The sequence below is a fragment of the Odontesthes bonariensis genome, chromosome 13 (assembly GCF_027942865.1).
Source record: "Odontesthes bonariensis isolate fOdoBon6 chromosome 13, fOdoBon6.hap1, whole genome shotgun sequence".
Taxonomy (NCBI): domain Eukaryota; kingdom Metazoa; phylum Chordata; class Actinopteri; order Atheriniformes; family Atherinopsidae; genus Odontesthes; species Odontesthes bonariensis.
Window position 1 is genome coordinate 20,067,602 of NC_134518.1, and position 24,138 is coordinate 20,091,739.

Sequence of the window (24,138 nt, forward strand, 5' to 3'; positions counted from 1 at the left end):
AAAGTTGGGTGCTGGAACTATATAGGCTACTGCTGAGGTTTTCTCAGTTTTTTCTAAACTGTTGAAGTCACTGCACTAGTTAGACAAAAACATGTTGTTTGAGATGAAACTAACATTCCAATAAAGACTCCTGGTTGTTTTGAGGATAGAATCAATTTTATCAGTTAACAATGGCCAATGGCGACATCTCATAAAGCAATATAAATTCAAGCTTTCTCTATGCTTTCTCTTTATCTTAAAAAAAAATGTTATACTACTAGTAACCAAATGCTGCACAAAAATAGGTTTTACTTGGGAAAACACATATTTACCATTGTTGTACAAACTGACTGAGCACACACAGACCCCACAGTTTGTTGACTATTTGAATTCATTATGTTCTTGTTTGTTGCATTGGTGCCAGAGCATTTTGGCAGGCCTATGGGAGGACACGGTAACCTTTGTGCTTTATTGAATTATTATTTTCTCATTAACTCCAGTCACAACAATGCTGAAAACTGTATAATAAGAAGCTTTTCAATCAAGCGCATTGGCGGGGTGGTTTGTGTTTGCTCGTTCGTGTATAAGCAGAATTGATTGAAAAGCTGTATGATGGCATTTAGCTTCAGTAGGAATCATTCAAATCACCAGAAAAAAAAAAAGGTCACAGAACAAAAATAGCCTTTATTGATAGGTAACATCAGTTATATCAAAGCAACAGTGATACTAAGACAAGCAGGCTAAGAGAGTGAGTGACTGAGAGAGTGAGAGTGAGTGAGTGAGTGAGTGAGTGAGTGCATGATTTCCATTATGACGGCAGGCTTGAATCCAAAGTAAAACAAATGCTTATCAGTGAAAGAATCGAAGAAATAACTTGAAACAGAAGATTTCAGAAATGGTTGTGGCTGTCTTTGGCTGAATCGCTGGGCTTCGCATCCTCTGATTTGGAGCTCTGTTGATATAAACATAGATGCATTATGTAAGTACAATATTTCTTCATGAGGACAAAATTCACTTGTCATAAAATAATGCAAAATTTATAACTGCCAATGCATTTTAATCTCTTACATTTCAATAATGCCCAAACTATTCTAAATAAGATGCGTTTAAATGAGCACGTTTAAGAGTGGTGTTCACATGCTCTGTGAATTTTGAAGTGTACGCAGCAGTTTTAACTGACACAGACATCTTAGAACTAAGTAGTATGTATGTATGTATGTGTATATATATATATACAGTATATATATGTATATATAAAAAATATATAGCAGACACCAAGAAGACACTGATGAATACTATAAAGGAGTTAGTCAGGCCTTCCAGCTTACTCTAACTGACTTTGCTCATCAGAAAAGTCAGAGGAGAGCACCTGTAATATAAGTTGAACTTTTGTTTTGGCCTTGGCACAGACAGCTATGCACTCATCGACTCAGTCCTCATCTGTGTCCTGCACTGCCACAAAGTATGATTTTATCTGAGGTCATGTTCCCACAACACATTTTTTCACAGAGCTACTGGTCTATTTGCTTAGTTTCCTTTAGGTGTATTTTGCTGTTGCTGTTTGATCTGAAGATGCAAATGTTTAACTGCTGATGAGGTTACCATAGGCTAATTTTGCAAGTTTGTCATTGGCCCTTTGCTAGCTAATATGCTTTAGTCGGTGTGTGAAAATGTCAATATGCAGATAGTGGGACGATAGACAAGAGGAAGGCAGGCAGCACAGAAAATAGTGAGTTTGCGTATTTTGGATGCAATGTGTTGGGCATTGATGAATCTTATAGTGGACTATGAGGCTGATTCCTTACTCCACTGGCACCAGAGAACAGTTTTACAAATATACTGATATTATTGACCTATGATACATGTAAACTGATTTCAGCTCTGCAATTTATGATATTTAAGAGCCATTAATGTTTTATTTAACTTGGTAGAAGCAGCAAAGCTTGATAAGAATGGTGAAGACAAAGTTGATGCAATTTAACCTTTAAAAATTAACTCTTAAACTTTATCAAATATAAGTAGGCTAAGCAATAAAACATTTAGATTTTTCATTTTGTCTCATTTACAGTTTGATTTTGAGTTAATGATGAAATACATAAATGCAGAGACGCACAGGCGTCTGCTCAGACGGTCATTGAGCCCATGATATTGAACTTAATAGCACTGTACCTTTTAAGAAGGACAATTTAGAGGAATGAGAAACAAATGTGATGTACTTCATTTTAGGAACACAAACTAAGTAAGTTCAGAATTTCAAATGGTGAACTGTGAACTTCAGCTAATTCAGTTTAAAACTTTGAATTAGTTCTTGTGAAGTATGAACTTGCACAATGCTCGGCTGAATAGATGTATCTGTATTCTTATAGATAAAAGAAAAAAGCTAATATGATTGCTCAATTAATATGATGCAAGTCATCAGATAATGAACTTAACTCAAAAAAATATTCAGAATGAAGCGATAATCAGAGAGCAGTCGAGGTGCCCTTTGCCATATATTTCTATTTAATGTCTATCAGACAATTTTAAACACGTTGGCTTGTTCCTCTACCTTAGACTTGAAGAGCAGGTTAATGACGCCCTTTGAGCGCCTGTCTGTTGTTCGGTCAGAGGTCGCGGAGACAGACATACTCTTACTGTCCCTCTTGGCTCTGGATGAGTCCATCTCCTCTGTCCCACCAAGCACTGACAAGGACAGCCCTGGATAAAGGAAAAGCATGATACAGTCTTTACGTATCACCTATTAGCAGCGTGCAACAAATGCGCTGTCTGTTCCTGTAGTAAGACATTTTTGGGGACTTGCTCGCTCTCTCAACTGTTCTACACTGTTCGATGTGTGTTTGTTCAGTTGTTGCAGGAGGTGCTAATCTGAGGTTGTGAATTAACATCACAGTCTGTGCTGGCTTAGCTTGTCCGATCATGGCCAGATGCCAGCAAAGCATCAATACATTGTGGTTTGATGAACCACTTTAAGTGCAGGGTTATGCAACTAATAAAATGACATAAACTGGAGGAAATGGCTGCCCATTTCATGCATCTGTTTGTTTTTTTTTATTTTACATCTTTCCAGAAAAAACAACACTTTGTCACAGGGTGATGACTTTTTTGCTTTTAATTCGTGGGTCCTTGTTCTGCAGATGCAACTCAGTGTCAGTTTGCTGTGTGCCACAGGTTGACGTGTGTGTGTGTGTGTGGGGGGGGGTGTGTGTGCGTGCATGTGTGTGAGAATGAGACCTGTGATGGCCGGCAGAGATCTGGAATTGGCATTGGTCAGCACCTCCTTTCCTTCATTTGGCTCAGACAAGTTGGTGTCACTGCGGAACTCCTGTTTCTTGGACAGCTAAAGGAAAAAGAGATCACATAAAACCGAGCAGCCCTTCAACAGACACTCAGTGTTTTATGACTCCAAAATTTACACGCCATCATCTCAGTTCTCCCCTGATGTCCTTCTCTCCCAATCTCGTGCCACTATCAATAACACTCACCCGTTTACAGTCCAGTGTACTCGTTCTCTCTCTTTCCTCTGTGATGAAGATCATGCTGCTCCTTTTCTTCTTCTTCTTGCTCTTCCTCAGTTTGACCTCTGCATCACCTACTGTCACCACTCCCTCGTCCACTTTGCACATACTAACACTTCCACTGGAGCGCTGCAGGGTGGAGGTCCAATTTGGTGACTCAGGAGGGATCTCCCTGAGAGGAGATAGGTAGTTGCGTAAGTAAAGAGTTCAAAACTACTGTTTATTTTTCATGTTAATCGAGAGGGATTTTTTTTTTTAATCAGTTAAAAAGTAGTAGTAGCATTGGATAGTAGTAAAAGTAGTAATAGTTTGAGGTAAATAATTAAACTATGCCACCTGTCAGCATGGGTCTTGGTTGGCGTTCCACATTCAGATCCCTGCAGTGACGAAATGGAGATAATGGACTGACGAAAGGAGCGCAGCATGGAGCGAGGACGAGTGGACTTTCTCTCATCCAGGTCCGGCTGGAGAAAGGCAGAGAAATTGTAACAATGTGAAATTCAAAACCACAGTAGCAGGACTATATAGCGATAAAGTGTCAACAATAAGAAAATGTTAAAGTACATGTCAGAAACAATAGAAAAACAAACAGTAGGGTTGTACAATATATAAAGGATGCATCATTATCGCAGTATCAGCATGCACAGCATCAATATTACAAAGACATTTTGACTTGAAAAGAGGGCTTCTTTCTACTTGCTTTTGTGCACGTTCTACAACTAACTAACATGCAGAGATGTGAAAGTGGAATGCAGCCCTCATTAAACGACCTCAACCATATATTTAAGTAATTGTTTGTATGAATATAAATCATCAACAAAACAATCATACCGCATCTCACATTTTTTCCCAATATCATTTGTCCCTACAGCAAAGTCACTCTTAAAGCAGTATACCAACCCCCCTCTCATTAGTGTAATTTCTCCCCAAGGGCAGAACCAGTTTAGAAGTTAATATCCACATTTGCCCCCATTCAAAGATTTCAAACTTTCTTCTGGTTGTAGAGAAATTCAGAAGTATAAACACGCCACTCAAGGGGTTTTAAGAGTACTTTGATGAATAAAGTTGTCTCAGTAAGCTAATTTGCAACTTAATTATCATAGCTTCACTACAGTAATTATGTTTAGCCCTCCAAGCAAAAGAGATGTTTGGTTACAGAAACGCAGTGTTGAGGTAATAAGCTTTCATTCTCCCACATTTGATTCTTTTCTCTTTCTCTCAACTCTTTTCCTCATTCTTACCAATTCTCTCACTCCATACTCTTTCTCTACTTTCTTCTTCAGCTGCTTGAAACACTCCTCCATGCGCTCGTGGAAAGGACGCAGGTCATCTGTCACTCTCTTCCCATGGAGAGAGATACCTCCACCCAACAATGGGATCTACAAACACAAAAGTTCTTGAGTCAGAAAAACGACACGTGAAAGTGCTAAACCATATGTAGGGCGCGCGGATGTGTGAGGATGGGCTTTAACTTGTTCCGTACCTGCCATGCAATGAGGTCTTTGAGCCGCAGCAGTTTATCTTTGTCCTCTTGGTGCTGCTGAGTGTACTCTTCAGTAAAGAATGCCTGATTCAGGGGAAACATCCGAAATTAATTCAAAGTATAATAATAGCTGTAGTGTTCACCTACTCAGGCAGATTGTAAAGCGGTATTTGAAGCCTAAATATGACCCAAAAGGTCATCAGATTTTCTAACAAATGGATAAAGAGAAGCAAATTAAACAATATTTTGACAATAATATCAAACTCTCTTTTACATAACAAGGACAATAATCCAATATTCAAATGGAGAAAGATCTTAATTTTTCAGGTATCAACTGTAACTCACATCGAACTGACTTTTCCACACATGTATATTCTTTATGAGCACACTGATAACATTCTTTGTAGAGTGCTTTAAGTTATGAATACAGTACAACAAACCCCAAAAAGTACAATTAATTCAAAAGACTTGGACTGCAAAATAAGGCTTGGAAGTGACCCACATTTTAGATGCTTAAGTCATCATGAGTGTTACATGAAGACATTTTCCTAAGCTTTGATAACTTAGTAAAGTCTCATTCTGAGATGGTAAATTTTTGGCCGAGTGCATTATCTTCATCTGCCTCGTGGTACTAAAGTGCGACAGTAAGTCAGCCAAAATACATCTTACAACAGCTAGCAAGGACTCATTTTCAGACAACAAATTATGGCAGGTTTGATACGGAGGCTGATCTTTTCGAGCTGACAATTTACCTTTTCATATTTGGCAAAGCCCCCCATGACAGCCGGGTCCACAATACCATTGAGCAGCATGGAGAGGGGGTTGATGGGAAGGCTCCAGTCAGCCTGGTATTGGTTTATCATGGTCAGAATCTTCTCGTTGGTAGACTCCATAGTCTCTATGGCATTCTCCAATGGAGAAAGGGTTGTCTAGAGAAGGAGACAGGGAGGTAGAAGATGAGGAAGAGGGGGGGGGGGGAGGAGTGACATTGCAGGTTTTTAGAAGAAATGTTTGTGAAGGTACTTGCTGATGGAACAAATTCCATCAGCAAGGGTGAAATAGGGAATGTGTTTCACAGGAAATTATGTTGTATATACATTAATATATAATAATAATAATAATAATAGCGTATATTGCAAAAATGTAAGCCAAAGATGGTTTAAAAACCTGCCCCAAAGACTTACATGTTTCATGTCAGTTGCCTCAAACCAGCGCAGGATCCCAGGCAGCTTATACACAGTGGTGAAGGTTGTGCGTTCAATCCACATTGACTAAAACATAAAGAGAGACAGAAGAGAAAAAAACAGAATGATTTAATTTCATTAAACAGCACATCGCAGTAATAACTGAACCTGATGTTTCGTCTCAGCTGCTCATCTGAAACCTTTTCACATAAGCTGATGTCTTAACATTGTGTACTCTCTACAACTGCTGAATACAATATTATCTCATAGAGCAAGAATTAATTATTTCAGCAAGTATTCAACAGCATCTGAAACATTGTCATGATCCATGTTGCCAGACTTGTGAATCTTTTCATTAGAGACAATTAACTTACAGCAAACTCATTGTTTGGGTCCACGGGTCCTTTCCTCACAGGTCGGGAATAGTGGAAACGCTGCACGTAGTTGGATTTATAGAAGCTTCATTGTGTAAGAAGACAGAATAGAATGGAATAGAATAGACTTTATTATCATTGCACACCAGGGTACAACGAAGCAAAGATGTGCAAAAATAAATTATTCAAAGATAATAAATAATTTACAACAAAGGGCGATGTAGTTTATATAGATAATAAGAACTAGCAGAGTTAACATTTTGCAGGCACATTTCATCTTATGAAACTGTACAGAGTTAAACAGCACTGACTTGATGATCTGGTCAGGGACAGGTTTGTTCTTCAAGCGAGGAGGGATCTCCAGGACGGGCTGCACTGTGAAACACTGAATATCTGGGGGACATGGCTTAGAAAAAATGCTCTCACAGTATGATAGATGGTTTCTCACTATTCCTGTGTCAGAGTTTACAAACTGATCGTTTAGAGATGTGTCCGACCTCCAGCACTGGAGTCTGACGTATCGAGACAACAAAAGCAAACCAAAATTCTGTGTCAATTCAGAATAGAAGTGACAGGATAAAAGGATTTATCCTGTCACAGATCTAATCTCTGGTATAGATACATTGTGTTTGTGGGTGAAAAGGTTTTGTGACATTTCCTTTTTATGAGTTACTGTCACCAAGCAGATCTTAATATTTCATCTTATATTGGTTCAGATGCCTGCTGTCACCTAGACACTTAGAAATCCCATTGGTACTGCATGTTAAGAATTATTCATTAATGACAGCAAGTGTGACTGTGAAAGCTGCAGATCATGTAAATCATTAACATTTTCACATATGTGGTTTTGTGTTTTGCCGCCCAGAGGATACTCTGATGAGGAGAGTTCTTGATGTCATCTCCTGGCATGGTGGTCGTGTTGAGGCGCACAGAGCTGGGGAACTGGCTCATCAGATGGTTCTGGAAGTCCTCCCTGCGCTCATATTCTTTACCTCGGTGGATAAACACCCTGTTCTGAGAAAAAGATAAATGAACGCGTGTTAACAATGGTAATGAAAAGATTACAATCCATTATATTCCGCCATTTTGAAAAGACTGAAAAGAATTCTTCATAAAGAGAATACTCCACACAAGAGAGAGCAGACACTAATTAAAACCTTAAAAAGTCTACTTAATGAAAACTGATAATATTCTTTATGATAGCTATTATAATTCACTTTATTTCCACAAAGCACAAAGTAATAACATTTATTTGAACACTGTTAATTTGTGTCAAACAAAGAAATAAATAACAAACTCTGAGGAAAGGAGGGTAGCCTTGTCCGTAGTAGCCCACTGCAAAGTAGTCTGGCTTAGGTCTTAAGATCTTCATAATATTCTCATAGAACTTGGCTTGTTTTTCCTGCAGGGGGAGACAGGAAGAGAACAACAAGGATGAGTCCAAGGGAGAGTTTTATACGTGCACTGTGAGCAGTCAGGGCAGCTTAATCAGTTCATGCCATTGCCAAAGCTATCCTCAGCAGAATGCTGGGCCTGTTAGGGTGATAGATGCAGGAAAAAACAGTGCACACCATCCAAGGGCAATGTCTGTCATTTATATAACCACATAAATTTGGCATAAGTTGAAAGAGCCACTGCGGCAGTCATATACAGAGAGGGGGGGATTTTGCCTCGCTGGGGAGGGGGACAAGATGTTCGATGAGAAGGAGATAAGGAGAAGGTGGTAGTTAGAATTGGGCTCTGAAGGGGGACAATTCTACTGTGTGATATGAAATGATATGAAAGCAACACGAGCAGGATTGTGAAGACAAAATGAGCAGTTACAGTCGGAGCAATCTGAAGTAGATGAAACTAGCAATGAGGAAGTACACTGCTGGGGTCATAGTATTTATAGAAGACCAAAGCAAACTTTTAGATATGAAAGCAACAAATTCTAAAGCTGAATGAAACAGTGCATGTAAATGTATTACTGGGAATAGTACGTTCTGAAGTTCAGAACTGTGCAAAGTAAAACTGGAACATGGGGAACAGCAAAAACATGTGATCACGATTGTTGTGCTGAAGATATGAAGGTTTACGATTGTGGTGTATTACCAGTCTCTTGCTGAGTAATTCGTACTCAAAGATCTCATTTTCGTACTGTTCTGCTAGCTCCTTGCACAGAGTGATGGCCTCTTCCCACATCTAGAAACACGCACAAACATAAGAATTAGAGGTGTCCTTTAACATACCATCAGCAACAGCTGCTGTGGCAGGAATTCATCGAATGAAAATCTGTTTCTATGTGTCTGTGTTGGAAAGTCTCTATTTATGCTTCAGGGATCAAAAAGCCCTCATGGTGAATGCACATTGAATCTGACACCAACACACTACACACATGATGAATCTTTCCGCAAGAGGCTCTGGAGAGTCATGACTCCAAATAACCGCATTACACCATGGAGATACGTTTAAATAGGGAAGTATAAACAGTGACATATAAAAAAGTCTAAAACCATACAGACCTTGCCCTTGTCAAAGTAGTCAATGATGTCGTCGTAGAGTCTTTCTTTCAGTTGCCGCTGGGTTTGGGAGCCATGGAACTCAAACTGAGGGCTACACTTGTCGTCTGACCACTGAGATAGGGGCAGAAATGAAGATGGAGAAATGGAAGAAAAAAAAAAAGACAGTCCGGTAAGTGTACGAATAACTTCATCAATGCTGAAAGAAAAAGAAAGTTCCTTTATCAGGACAACTCGGAGAAGAGAGAGCTTAAGGATCAGAGCCTCTTCATTATAATAAATCAATGTTGGACCCAAGCAGAGTATGGGGAAAAAGCTGTGGTTCATTCATTATATAAATCCGACAATAGCTCATCTTCTATTAGATAAATCACATAGAAAAAATTGTTCCGAAAATCAGACGAGAAAGTCAACGATGGTTTCCCAAAATGTCTAATCTGCTTTGGATAGTGAGCAAGAAGATGAAAACAGATTGAATGTGACAGCTTTCTCTTTCCAGTAATATGAAAGAGATATCACTGACATTGTGGACAAATGGAGCTTGTAAAAATCAGCTTATTTGATTCTGCAATACTACAGAGAAAGAGGAGGAGAAAAGGAGTAAGAGATTCTTCTATTCCCCAGACTTTTTTGTGAGCCTGTAAATGTCCTATAAATGAGACTAGGACACAAAAAAGGTCAAACACACTCTGACACACGCATGCACACCAGCTCACACACAAACACACTGACTGTGCAAGTGCACGGTATCAATCACCATAGTGATATAGCTGCAGAGGCCGGCACAATGCCATAAAGTCACCTCAGAGCTTCATCATTTGGAGGCCAGCGATGTAGCAACCGTTTATCAGCTGATAAAAAAACAAACATATCATTTGTTGCAGGCAGACAAGTAATTAGACAGAGCAAGAAACTGTGACCGACAACAAAACATGTCTTTATGTGTGTGTGAGTGTGCCTTGCCTTGAGGAGACGGGAATGGAGCAACAGGGTGTAAGCTGCCTCTGTGTAGTTTTCACCCTCCAGGTGAAGGTCCCTCAATTTGTACAAGTACCTGAAGACATGCACGTTAAAAGAAAAGTCAGGTCAACCAAATTTTAAGCAAACTTTCAGCATCACTCCACAAGATGCCAGTGTTGGGCAACCTGAAGACCTGCAAATATAGCATTAATGAATAGTATGTATCTGTGTGCCTGTCTCTCTGCCTCCCTCACACACATGCCCTGAAACACATGCAGTACACAAGATTATTCATGAGTACATACACAAGAGTGCAAACACAAGAGAAAACATACAAGCACAATTTATCACGCCGTATGCCTTTTACAGGTCTGACAGGTGTTTGTAGCCCAATACACCGTCAAGTTCAGCAACATTAACAGTAACAGAGGCAAGTTTGAGGAGACACCAGAGGAGTACAGACTGTTTGTTGTGTTTACTTTAAAGAACTGCTTTTTAGTAAAAATTCCTCCATTTATGTTGATTTCATTTGGATCTGTGCTTATTAAAAAAGGTGGTTAAGCAGATTGAATATTCTAGGATGTAAAATAATCTATATGTTGCAAAAAATTAAAAAAAAAAACCCAGAAACGTTTGACCACTACAACAGTATCTTTGGTATCTGCTATACCACAATAAAATCTCACGATCAAGTTTAACAAGCTCTTACATTCATCAGTAGATTAATTGAAACGGCTGGTAACCCTGGAATATCAAAGACTGTCATTCTCAAATGCCAGATGAAATGACAAAGCTATTTAATCCCAAATAAAGCTGAGGTGTGCAAATTAAAAAAAAATTCAAAGAAATTCAAATTGCACAGAAATACGTATTTTCACGAACGCATGAGAAGGCACAAAAATGATCAAATCCATTCAGGAAAGAAAATGGCAACACAAGGGTCTGCTCCTGCTTTTACTTTATGTATTTCTGTTGTATTAGGCTTTTGACAGGAGAAGAAATTTTTCGCCCCATGGCCAGAGACGAGGCTTTGTTGATAAAGCTTCTATGACAAAGTAGAAAAGCAATGGTGCATTGGTGCCTCTGAATAAGCAATCCCCTATCAGTTTGTGCAAGAAGGATGCACTCAGATCAACAGTTGATTTACCATATTCTTTTTTAAAGCCTCATTTTCTATCCCTTTCAGCTCTAATGAATTTCAGGCTGGGGGTTTGTTCACTTGATCTGTTGGTTATGACAGTCTAGTTAGTATTCGTGTAAATTAAAAAAAGTAAAAACTCTCTAGCCCTCTAAAGTCGATTAGAGCCTTCATCTCACGAAACTTGCAGCTGTCTATGTCTATCTAATTTGCTGTCCTTTTTTTTCCTTTACTCCCCGATCGTCCTCTCCCTCTTCACCCCTCCTACATCTCTGTCCTCCTTCCTTCTGCCTGGACCAGGCCTCTCAGAACTGACATGGTTTTTAAAAGCCAAATTTAGCAAGATGCAGCTTTTCACTCCCCTATACTCTGCTGGTCTCAAAGGTTTATTCTACACTATAGTTTATTCTACACTAAGTTACAACAAACAACAGATGCTTCCAAAAACAAATGGGGCCAAATGCTCTTAAGAATGTATGGGATCATTTCTAAATAATCTAAAGCCTATGATGCAACTAAAATAGTTAAAAAAGGGAAACAGATGTTGCTAATCTTGAATGTGGTATCAGCAAAGCTTTTTTTTTTTTTTTTTTTTTTTTTAATTATATAGTCCGTTGCTTTAAAACCTTTAATGTTGCCATAATAGATGTGCAAGTTATCCTCACCATGTACACTAAAGCACATTCATACCATTCCACAACTGATGCTGCCTTCTAAGCTGTGGGTGGTCACTGCTCCTTAAAGCTGCAGTCTGCAGGATTTGTTGTTGTCATACGTAAAGTCCTAATTTTTGGCATTTTAAGAGTTTACATGATCTATCAGAACGCTTGAAGTTGAAAACGGTGACCTCCGTAGTCGCAAAATGCAAGAAATGCTTATTTTTTAACCGAAAAATAAAAAGTTATTCAACTTCCTGTCCCGCCCCATCAAAACACATGAGAACTCGTGCACGTCTACGTGCATGCCAGATGCGCTTACACGACTCCTCATTCATCAACTCACCTGTCATTTGCGATCATGGAAGACACAGTAAGTAGACTAGCCCGTAATGAAGTTCAATAGTCCAGATAAATAAGCGTGGGGACGAGCCTACCTTGTATCGCGCGTGCACAATCGGTGATTGACAGGCAGCAGAGCCCAGCTCGTAACCTGATTGGTTACCTTTTACCGGTCCGGTCTACAATTTTGTAAACAAACCTGCTGGCTTTGGAGGGACCTAGCAGGACATATAGGGGACCTAGAGAACTAATTTTTTTTTGTATTGGGGTATTTAATGTACTACTTTCAGAATCCCAGGACAGTTCCAGGCATTATGCTTGAAAAAGAGTTGCAGACTGCAGCTTTAACAATAGCGTCTGTGATTTCCAATTTTTGATTGCTCAGACCATGGGGTTGCTTTCCACTTCACCTCAGTCCATCATCAATTACCTCAGCCTCAGAGAGGGTAGCAACATTTCTGTATCATGTTTAGTTGTGCTTTTATTGCACAGCAGAGTAAAAAAAATGGGCTTGTGCCTGAAGTAAAGAGTCGTTTACTGAAAACATTTTTCAGAGATGTTCTTGGGCTCATGGAGTGATTTTCAGCAACATTAATGTGTTTCTCTTTTAATGCAGCGCCGCCTGAGAGCCTGAAAACGATACCCATTCAGTTCTGCTTTTTTGGTCTTGTGGCGTCTCTGCACAAAAGTCTTTGAATATTTTGATTATATCGTGTGCCATAGATGATGAAATCATGCACCGATAATGTGGTCGGTTTGCAGATGGGCTGCTGTCTCCGTCAGCATCGGGTTACTTCAAAAACTGCTTAGCTGTATTTTTGACTTTTTTTTTTACAATCTGCTGATGTAATGTGGCATTGCTCATACACTGGGCCACAGCATAGTTAGCTTTTGGTTTTTATTATAGATTGTTGTGCACGTTTATTATAAGATCAGATACTGAATTTACATGCATACATCTAACACTGGCATTAGCTGTTTATCTGAATTAAACCAGAATGACTAATTAGCCAGTTAAATATGATTGTATTCTGAACAGAGCTGACAACATCAGTTAGTCATCCACTGGCTCAAGCTTAAATTCACATATCGAGATAACTAATTTGTTTAAAAGCCACACCCTGAAAAAAACCGAGGAACCTGACAGGATCGGTATTTCCTCATTTCCGGTCTCTCTCTTGCTAGCATTCTGTCTTTTCATCTCTCTCTCCCTCTTGCTCACCATGTGTCTCTCTGTTCTCTCTGTGGTCAGACCACCATCTGATCCTGTGGATTTTGACATTAATTCAGTGGAACTCATATAATCCCCTGTCAGATTATAGAGCCAGAGACACACAAGAGCACACATCCAGACATGCATATCCATGCATGCACAGACAGCACAGACAGCACAGACCATTTAAAGACATTTCATGTCAAATCCAGCATGCAGTGCAAATACCTGATGTACATTGCTTCCCGATTGATGTCCTTGTAAAAGTTCTGCAAGAACAAAAGCAGAGGTTGGGTTAGCATAGGTAGTGAGTGTATGTAACAGATATATCTGATATCCCTTTTAAGACCTGCAGTAACTGTACGTGTTGTAAGGCAGCATTTATGTGTCTGAGTGTTTGTCACACTGGTGCCTTACAGTACGCGTTTTTTTCCCCGCATGCTTCTGGTGACCTGTGTGAGTTAATGTGTGGGAGTGTGTTCATGTGCGTTTGCACAGTATTCCCAGTTTAATTAAGTTTATTGATATCTACAGAGAACAGAGGAGAGAAACGAACTGATGTAACCCCGCTTCTCATTACCAGCAAAACAGGCACACACCGTAACAGTGTGGAAGAAAAGAAAAACAAGCTTTTTTTTATAGTATGAGTTGGATACTGAAATACTCTGTTTGGATGATGACTTATTTATTAATTTATTTTATTTTTTGCAAGTGCATGATATATCATTGACGGCACTGATGCTATATAAATATATCAACAAGAGAAGGAAGTGATGCTTTTATATCTGGAAATCGGCACTTCAAATAGCAAATTACACAAAGTGGTAGCCTTTTACCAAAACAAATTACAGTTATGCATTCTTATTGCTAAACATATATGTATGTAGGAGTGAGGACATCAATTTGAAGGTATTAATATCCAAATTGATGGAAGTGTTTAGAAATAACAGCTCTTCAATGTGTAGAAACCTCTTTTTCGGGGGATCCACTGTAATTGCAAAATTGACTCAAAAGGTGCAGATCCAATGAAACATTACATTTTTTTTTTTGAAAGTGCGTCTGCATCAGCATACACGACAAACACTGTACGCATTTGTGAATCCGCATGTGTTACTCCTCAGGGAAGTTAGACTTGGGGGCATGAATACAAGAGTGTGCAAGTGCTTGGTAGCCTGCAGAAATATTTTTTTTGTCCTGCTAAATAAATAAAACAGCTGCCACAAGCTGCCACAAGTTAAAGACCTCTGCCATGTACCAGCTGCCGGTTTCCAATGTAGAATAAAGAAAACAACAAAACACTTCACCATTATTCATGAAGTAACCTTCTAAATATTTGAATCACAGATAAGTTGTAAAAGATTAAGCAAAAATCAAAGGAAAAGGAAGACAAAGTTTGTAATTGGGCTCAAATCTGCTGTGAAAAATGATCAAATGGTGGGTAGATGGGATCCACTTCTAACTCTGAGAATATCAAGGGGGAGAATCTGATTAGGAGATCACATAAAAGAAAGGATGTGAAACAGACAGAAGCTGATGCAACCAACTGTAAATAGACAGAGACCAGAGATGAAGAAAAATCTTTAGACCAATCAGCACTCAGATTAAATGTGGAAAAGGAACGCAAAGACAGTGGTACAAGAGACATGACATATGATCAATGTTTCACAGTCAACTCTTTGATGTTGAAATGTTACTTAATTAGTCATTAATTACCAATTCATTTGTTGTTGTTGTGTGTGGAAAACAACTGATTTCTGAAATCAGCACTTATTTGCTGGTGGGTTCAGTTTCATTGCTACAAAGTACAGTATATGAATCATAAGGTTAGTCAATAAATGCAAATCTGCAATTAGAATGATTCAGTAAGATTCCGATCTAACGTAGGTCAAGTTTGCACCAGCATGTTGAACTTGCAGGATCCACATTCTTCATCAATCCTGTACCTTAAATGGTTGCTGCTCCTTTAGGCAGCCCCAATCAAACACAGCTCACATATGAGTGGTGACATACTGTGTAAAGTTTTCAAGTCTTTAAAGATCAAGGCAAAAGCAACTCTGCCAGGTGATTGCTGATTTCAAAGAGGGTTTGACCTACCAGAAGATTGACAGTGCAGCTCATGCGGTTGTTGCGGCTGTCATCGCTCATCACAGTGCGGTAGTCAAGGAGACGAATGAGGAGACCCTTCACCAAGGATACAAAGTGCTGCACTTGTGGCTTCAGTGTGGGTTTCTCTGCAGCACAGTCCAGCAAGCTGGCAGACAAGCATTCCAAAGCTTAATTATCAGCGACATCTGATAGTGGTTTACATTCAGAGATGTGTGTGTTGAGTGTTATTGCTGTGAGACCAGCGAAAAGTGTTAATTTTACATTCTAGATAGTCACCAGGGAAACCACTCTAAGATTTTCTGAGAAAACTGGAAAGCCACGCACATAAAATATTCAACATTGAACCTTTTTTGACATAATGCGACATGTTATATCCTAATACTGAGGCCTACATGGTCTCCAGCAGTTGCATGTATCGTTCGTCTCCTCCTCCTCCTTCCACCTCGTGGTCCAACTTCAGAATGATCTCATTCTCAAACTACACAAAAGAAAAAAAGCAAGGCGAGAGATATGAAGCAAGTGGGTAACAAATTGGAAGTGGAAAAAACAAAAGAGAGGAGCAGTAAAAGGAGAAAGCCTTCATGCAATTTTAATCAAGGTGTAATTTTTTACTTTTATGTGCAGCATCGCATTAAATCAACGGTAGACAACAAGATGTGTGTAGGTTCTGTGTTCCCAAAGGTGATGTTCTTCATTTGTGTATATTTCCACAGCAGTGACATAGGTGTCTGTCTTTTAAAGTATTTCACCAAATATACAGAAACACGTGAATAAGAATATAGTATATGTCATAAACTGTATGCATGCACCTTGTGGAAGTTCCCAAACTGTGCATTTTCACAGGTGATCATGTCAAAGAAGATGGGGATAGTGGCTCTTCTCAACTCCTCATCAGGGATCAAAGTCATCTCCAAGATGGGACCCACCATGCCAGGGATAAAGCAGATCTTATGACTGCCTGCAAGACACATACAGACGCGCAAAACAATCCCACATTATGTTCATTTACATGTTTGTCACTTAATTCATAGAGAGATTCATAGAGATTCATAGAGTTGGGATCGATCCGACATCGATACTGGGCCTAAATACTGATGTCATTCACAGATAGGATATTGGACTAATGTCACCGATCCCATCCTGAGAGAAATATGGATCCAGACTTCATAGTATGATGTTGATATTTGTGGAAGTTTAAGCTTATAGTTTTTATGTGAGATAATTACCCCTTCTTTTTTTTCTCTTTTACTTAAAAAGCTTAATAACTTGCTGAAGAGAGAAATATAAAAACTTGAGTACAGTCTTTTTATTGACTCACCATTTCCCTGTCTCATTCAGTAACTCCTCAGGTCTATGTCCCCAGACCATAGACCAGTCGGTGTTTTTTTCCCCTTCTATCAGCAAAATACATACCTCTGTTTTTTCTACTTACAGCTCTCTCTGACTGCTACAAATGTTATTTACATTAGCATCTATGCAACATAGTGTCTTAGTTACTGAAGATTTTGTACCATCTGTCAGTACAAAAAAAAAATCCACAGACTTGTAGTTGTATCATGAAGTAAAGACATTCTCAAGAGTAAGAAAAACATCCATACTGCACACAACAAACTGGCTTTTCTCACCTAGTTTGAACCAGATATCACGTATAGCAAAGCCAATGAGCCTTCTCATATCTCCATATCTGGGAAAAAAAAATGTTTGAGAAAGAGTATAAGAGGAAATGAACAGAAACAGAGACACAACAAGAAGTCACCTCCTTAAATTAAGAATAATTATCTAATCAGTAATGATCTTTCTACCTTCTGAAACAGAACAAGCCCTGAGGGAAGATAATGCTGCATACTTCACCTTAATTGAATGTCAGACTACAGGTGATACAACGTTTTAATAGGTAGTTACATCCACGTGGAGGAAGACTTGTTGTGGTCAATTAGGAAAAATTAAATGGATGTACTCTCACTTGATCAGGATCTTGTTCCTCTTTGTTGGTGAGAAATGCTGAAGCTGCAGAGACTCCTGCGTAATGAACGCCACCGCCAAGTAGAAGTAGTTATTCCAGAGCTACAAAGAGCAGGAGCGTGATAAAAGAGAGGGATAGCAGAAGACTTTATTCAGACCCATATAAATAAATAAATAAATAAATAAATAAACAATAATCAATTTCATTTATGCAGGAAAAATAACACAGATGCCATTCATACAAAATACACTTACCTGTACTTCAAAGTCATCGTTATTGAGGAACTTTTGGTTCATAGTGTCGGCATAGGTATTGATGGCTCTCAGGAACACTCTGATGGGGAGAGACAAGCAGATACATTTTGCATAAAAAGATGCCAAACTAGTAGTAAATGTTCTTATGTTGCCGTTTTATTGCAGACATATAATATTAGGATTACATTATTATTTTCTTTTAGACTGTTTTAAAGTCCCAGCAAAAGGAAAAGATAAATATTTTTTTCTTGCATTTATTTCTTGAATTAGGACAAAATGTTGAGAATAAAATTGAAACATTCTAGATTATCTACCAGTGTGAATAATATGGAAAAGGAGTTTTATCCTCAACAACTTGACTTCATTCTCAACATTCCTCTTAAGACTTTTTTTTTTTTTTACATGGTCCTAATATTAACTCCTACTGATGAAAGATGCAATAACAAAATATTTAGAAAAAAATGCTTATGGAAGGTGCGGCATTTGTACATGTACACAAATTAGCAAAAGCAAGATACCAATTCAACGAAGAGCACTTGGTGTATATCTGTGAGATGGGATTCTGTATAATTATTTAACTTAAAGAGCAATGCTGTTCCAATCTCTCTCAGGTGAAATGTTGTCAATCTATAATCATTATCCAGAGCCAAATGACCATCTCCATCTCATTCCCCTCCTTCGTTTCCTATTTAGTGGTACATTCTCCCTGCAGTTGCACATCTCTTCCCAAACCCCTGTCTGCAGACTTCTTATCAGCCTGTTTTTCCCTCTACTTTTCTTTCACTTTTACCAATTGGCTTTTCCCTCGGACACAGCTTTATCGTTCCCTCTGGCTTCCACCACAAAAAAATCCCTGATAGCTTTTGCTCTGTCAGCTCAGCACACAGACACATTTGTCACATCAGCCATTTCAACATTGCGGCCTTGATCTCGGCTTTGCTATCTCTTACTTATCCTTGCGTTTGTTTGCCACAATGAACAAGTCCTTTTGAATTCTGACCCTCCTTTAAAATGCAACACCAAGCCCTGCAGGCCCACCAGCAACCCACACAGGCCTAGTGACTTGACTGCAAACTGCGGTTCTCTGTGTACGTGCGAGTGTCTATTTGCTTGCGGTATCGTACCTGTTCTGCACCATGATCATGGCCATCCAGTCAGAGGGATACACATGTTTCCCAATAAGGTCCTTGAAAAGTAGAAAGGACTCCATGAGGAAGTCCTGAGATAAAAGATTAAGGGAGGAGCAAAATTATTAAAAAATAACTTGACTTTTGTGTATCTTGAATGCATAGCTGACAGAGATCTGCAAGCATGTTAGTCCAACTTACCACTAGATCAGAGGTTCCAGCGAAGGTTTCTATGTATGTATCATAATGACGATCATCCATCTGACTGAGGATAGCCGTCATGCAGGAGACAACTCTTGACTACAGAAGTAAAGAGAGAAGAAAAGGAAGCAGTATTACTTTTGTTGTGTGCTATCTCAAGCCAAAGACCTAAGACCTAAAAATGTTGAAGCATCACGTCTAAGGTAGCGAAAGAAGATTTCAAAGACACCCTCTAAATAGTTCCATCACTTGGCAGATTTTACCAATTATTACTATTACAGTCCAAAAATGTCATCACTTCGTGCTGCCAGCAGGACTTGGAACAAAAGAATAGCACTCTCAGCAGCAAAAATGTGCCATTTCTGATGTTATATTTCAAGATGCTTTATGTGCCAACTGGTTGGTACCACAGTGTTATACAAATTATCATAATTGCTATAAACAAACAGAGCCATCGCCAGGAGGAGTAGCAGCCTCTGCAGTTTCTCTATTATGTTCATTAGTTAATATTATAGTAAGGTGAGATTTAAAAATATTTTCTGCAAGCTTTTAGAGTTCACAGCAAGTTGTAAAAGGGAAACTTAACAAGTGGTCACATCTTTAATTTCATCTCTGAAAAGAAGAAGGGAAGATTATTTCACATATGAGGCAAAGTGAAAGACAAGAAGGGAGAATTAATTAAAAAAAATAACTCGATGTGGTGGTGTCAAGTGAAAGATATGGTAATTTCATAGCTGCAAATTGGCAGATCCAATAAACTGTGTGATATCTTATAGTAATACAAAAAGATCATAAATATCATTTCAAATTACACGATGTGGGGCTTTAAGAAAAATTGTTTGATTTTTTTTTTTTTCTAAATCAAAATTCATTTACTGCAGGATTTCAGTGTTCAGATTTTAACAAGGCATTCATTTCTCAATAGGAGCACTTGACTATGCATATGGCCAAAGGAAAGTACACAAAAGCACACGAAGAGTTTGTAGAAGATGAAAGAGAGTAAAAGGAAGATGAAAAGGAAAAAGATGCAATCACCGCAATGACTCCTGAGAGTAAGACAGACTCATAGTTTGAAAAAAAAGTTTAAACTAAATTTACAAATATGTGTGAAACTACTTATGTTGGGAAAAAAATATCTTTGGGCTGAAATAAAAAAAGAAAAAAGAAAATTCATTGAAATTTTAGATCAAATCTTTTCACAAGATGCTGAGAGGGGCTCAAAGTAGAGGAAGAATAAAAAAGAAAAAGGACAAAAACTAAGCTACACTGACCTAGGAGAAAATAAATAATTGACGTCATGAAAGAACAAAGACAGAACGAAAACAGTTTGCATGTATTACAGATGCACAGTCCAATCCCCTACAGCCATGTTGACGGCATTTTCCCTTTCGATTTCCTTTCAATTTGACGCATAATCAGCAAAGAAAGGTGTGTAATCCCAGTTACTCTGGCAGTGGTTATGGTATTTTTTGGACATCAGTCGGAGTCAGACATAGAAAACCCCAATGATATTTTTGTTAGTTTGTTTTATGTGCCGTTTTGCAAGAATCCTCTGAAGTACATGAGTGTTTTCTGATCCTTTCCTCTTCCGTGCTTTCCTTTTCAAGTCTACAGAAAGTTAACTGATCTGTTACAGGGAACATAGCAGATGTAGTGGCATTTCTGCAAGTCAGAGTTTGAGTAAAATCTTCCTCTGGGGTTGGCAGCAGAAAAGGGAAACACGAGACAGAGATGAGGGATGATGGATAACCAACAGAAGATGAAAGATGAATGACATCTGATGTGGTGACAGCTTTCATCCCCTCAAAATGAGCAGGGCGTGTGTTTGTGCTTGCTTTAATTGTAGTGGGCAAAGACCATATTTCACTCATGTATGAAAACAAAAACATATTTTTTGTTACTAAGTTTTACAGAAAATATTACATCAGACATAGACATGCAAACTGTTTTCACTAGCACCAAAAAGTTCATAGACATCTGGCTGGGCGTGACTACAGCTTGTTTCAGGATGTGTGTTTGAGTTCAGTTCATAAATAACTCATTCCTCCACAAACTCAGTTTAGTGAGTGTCGTCACTGCAGTGTGGTGACACCAGATCCTATCCGCATATTCACATTAATTCATCTCTTTTTCCTCTCTCCCTGCCTGAATCCTTTTTAAATAGCTGAGGGACTCCTAAGAAACAACTTATCTTACATCATTAAAACGAACTCCTGACATTGAAAGTGAACATTCATGTCAAAAACAGAGTAAATGACAGTTTTGCTGACATGGTAGTAGGAGTTTAAATTACACAAATTGATGTCTTCCACCCCCAGGTAGCAGACAGCAATAGAAAGGACTTAGCAGCACAATTATCTGACCCTGTCTCTCTCCTCCATCTTTGCCTCTTTAGTGTGCAATGGCTGAACAGTAATAGGATTAAAAACCCACCCACACACTCAGTCACTTACCAGAATTACTCTCCAGCTAAGTACTTTCTGGTTTTATGTTCACTGTACTTGCGTATCTGTGCATGTTTGTGTTGTGAAGTGTAGGTCACATGTCACATTGCCCTACTTGACTGCGACTGCTTTTCTCTGAAGACCTCAAAATCACCTTTAACGCCATCTAAACATAACAGAAATGCTCAAGGGGGCCAAACTGTTTGTGCCTTCTCGCATGAATGTGTTTCATTAACACATTGAAAGACATTCTTAAAAGGTGTGGACAGCATATCAATAAAACTATCATGCATGTCACACAGACAGGAAGTTCAGAGCGTGTTGAGGCAGCACCCTTACACAACACGAGATTACTGACATCACAGGACACAGATGCTGGGTATTTTTTCTCTTTTCCCCCTCTCTCCTTCATTTTCTCTCTTTCAACTCTCTCACTCTAGTTAGGGGTATTTATAATATATTTAAAGCTGCAGTTTCTATGTTGCTTCAAAAGAAGAGTTTCACGTTAAAAGCACTCTTCGTGGGAAGTAAAGCCAACTTCAACCTTGTCACAGTAGAAACTAAGAGGCGGCAATTTGCACTCAGTGCCAGAGTGAAAATATGCTGAATTAAACAAAAAAAAACATAGTGATTATTTTACTTTTAGTATACTCTTACCTGCAATATGATTAAAAAGGAAATGTTTGGCCTCAGGATGGCGAGAGAGAAAAGGTCACAGACTTTGCAAAATAGAGAGTGCACAACATATTCAGAATCAGTTTGCATGACGACGCTTTCACAGCCTTTGTAATCGAATGACTGACTATACATTGTGGGATGCTGCTGTTGCTGTGAAGGAAGAATCAAATCAAGTGCTCTCATGAACAGTGACAGCAGATATATTTGTGTAGACTGCAGTTCGCAATCATCACCTCCAACAGATGGATTCAGCACATGTACCTCTAAATAGACAAAGCTTTCCAGCTTCTGAAATTTCGAGCTTGAATAAACAGTTAAGTCCAGCTGGCATCATCTGGCAGCTTACAGTCATTAAAATAAATAAAAAATCGAATAGACCAGTAATTTTGTAAAATCACAAGTGCAATTTCATCTATAAAAAAAAAAAAAAGACGCGAGGACAGCTAACCACACATTGGGCATTCTTTACTCACTCCTCATTAATCCTCAATGAGCCTGTGCTCAAAACAAAGTAAAGTTTCATTTAGAATTATCAATTCATTTAAAGCCACAGACTTTTATTTTCACACGTATTATACTGCATCCGATTTAATTTGTTGATTCTATGGGTATTATTAAGAATGTAAGATTCTATAGCTGCACCACAAACTATTAGATGAAGAAACCTCAAGTGAACAAAAACTGCATGCGACTGCTCGTAAATGCTTTACAAACATAAAGTTTGCACTGACCCTTTTTAAAAAGTTACTTCAACATTTTAAAACTCTCGCCTTAAAGTTCCTTATCCCCAAAAGATACCCAGCAGGATCAACTATCAAACATGATCGATGCGGTTAAAAGTAATTTAAATGTCATTAATTTAAAATTAAGACGGAGCATTAAAGCATTAACTGTGAAAGCCTTAATTTAAACAGTTGTGTCCACATTTAATCTGATGAATTAACCCTAAAAAAAACCTTTCAGATACAAACAAACCCGTCACACATCGGATCAGCGGATCAGGCAATCTACCAGGTGCAGACTGACTATTTTGGCATCTTCTTTTGTGTTCTCATCTTTTAAAACATTGTAGATGTCTGAGACGTTTAGCCTCTTTGGAGAATTGGGAAATAAAACACACAAACAGGAAGCCTTTACCCGGCAAAATAGAACCAAATACATAAAGAAATTAGTTCCAATTTAAAGCAGAAGGCAAAAGACGGCAGCGACCCATTCAAATAATTCCACATCAAGACTATTGATGCCTTTAACACAGCACTCAAGTTAGGTCTGTGTTCTGCTTCTCCTCTCCTCACCCTATTTCCTTTTTTCCTTCCATTTGTGGCATCCCTCCAGGTGGAAAATCATTACGCCGCTCTCAACTGTGATTTTTTATTATTTTCTTAAAGAGAATATCTAAAAAAAAAAAAAAAAACAGTCTTGCTGGGATGCCTGCAGCATTCCCTAAAAGACTCTTGCTCACTCATGTTACACACACACAAGTGTTTTACCAACACCTAAGGGCTAAGGTGAAAAGCACAGAGCGTAGAGAGGGGTTAGAGGTACACACAGACTTGTGGGGAGATGTAATTAGAGCGGTTGCGTGCGTCGATGTGTCGGTGTGTTTGTCTGAGGCAGAGAGATAGGTGGCTTGTGCGGCTTAAAGGTCTATCAGAGAACAGATCAGTGTGTCCTCACCCCTCTGCTTCCTAGTCAAGTACAAGAAGGCACTAGCATGTGATACTTGCAGGGAAGACAAGGCTAAGGTAGGAGGGAGGGAGTTCAAGGTGAACAGAACAATGGGGGGTAGGGAAGACAAAGATGCAAAGATTTCCTCAGTCTTAATCTCAATATTTTTTCTTAACCCTCTATTCCTCAGCAATGATATACTTCTTTTCTCATCCTCCACTCCCAAAAACTATTTAAATTGTAATAAAAATTAAATAAAACACAACAATCTGAGGTGTAATCAAAGCTTACATGTTGCTAAGCACATGTTTATTATGCAATGTAGGGTAAAACAATCTACACTGCAACAAGC

At 38.7% G+C, this 24,138-nt stretch overlaps 1 protein-coding gene across 1 annotated transcript in view; it reads right to left on the bottom strand.

Annotated features, from left to right (window-relative positions):
• Positions 1-205: 205 nt before the first annotated feature.
• The window catches only part of dock2 (dedicator of cytokinesis 2), a 94,614-nt gene continuing 70,681 nt past the window's right edge, over positions 206-24,138 (bottom strand). Inside the window, exons 27-51 of the mRNA XM_075481438.1 lie at positions 18,997-19,095; positions 18,793-18,887; positions 17,669-17,747; positions 17,415-17,515; positions 17,077-17,135; positions 16,261-16,409; positions 15,844-15,929; positions 15,440-15,596; positions 13,574-13,614; positions 10,000-10,090; positions 9,040-9,150; positions 8,630-8,719; positions 7,833-7,937; positions 7,408-7,549; positions 6,847-6,928; positions 6,536-6,620; positions 6,162-6,248; positions 5,730-5,906; positions 4,978-5,061; positions 4,736-4,873; positions 3,831-3,958; positions 3,462-3,666; positions 3,211-3,316; positions 2,528-2,676; positions 206-931 (exon numbers count right to left, since the gene is read on the bottom strand). Of these exons, the coding sequence (XP_075337553.1) occupies positions 869-931; positions 2,528-2,676; positions 3,211-3,316; positions 3,462-3,666; positions 3,831-3,958; positions 4,736-4,873; positions 4,978-5,061; positions 5,730-5,906; positions 6,162-6,248; positions 6,536-6,620; positions 6,847-6,928; positions 7,408-7,549; positions 7,833-7,937; positions 8,630-8,719; positions 9,040-9,150; positions 10,000-10,090; positions 13,574-13,614; positions 15,440-15,596; positions 15,844-15,929; positions 16,261-16,409; positions 17,077-17,135; positions 17,415-17,515; positions 17,669-17,747; positions 18,793-18,887; positions 18,997-19,095 (2,709 nt within the window). The 3' untranslated portion in view covers positions 206-868. The remainder of the gene's footprint in view (positions 932-2,527; positions 2,677-3,210; positions 3,317-3,461; positions 3,667-3,830; positions 3,959-4,735; positions 4,874-4,977; positions 5,062-5,729; positions 5,907-6,161; positions 6,249-6,535; positions 6,621-6,846; positions 6,929-7,407; positions 7,550-7,832; positions 7,938-8,629; positions 8,720-9,039; positions 9,151-9,999; positions 10,091-13,573; positions 13,615-15,439; positions 15,597-15,843; positions 15,930-16,260; positions 16,410-17,076; positions 17,136-17,414; positions 17,516-17,668; positions 17,748-18,792; positions 18,888-18,996; positions 19,096-24,138) is intronic.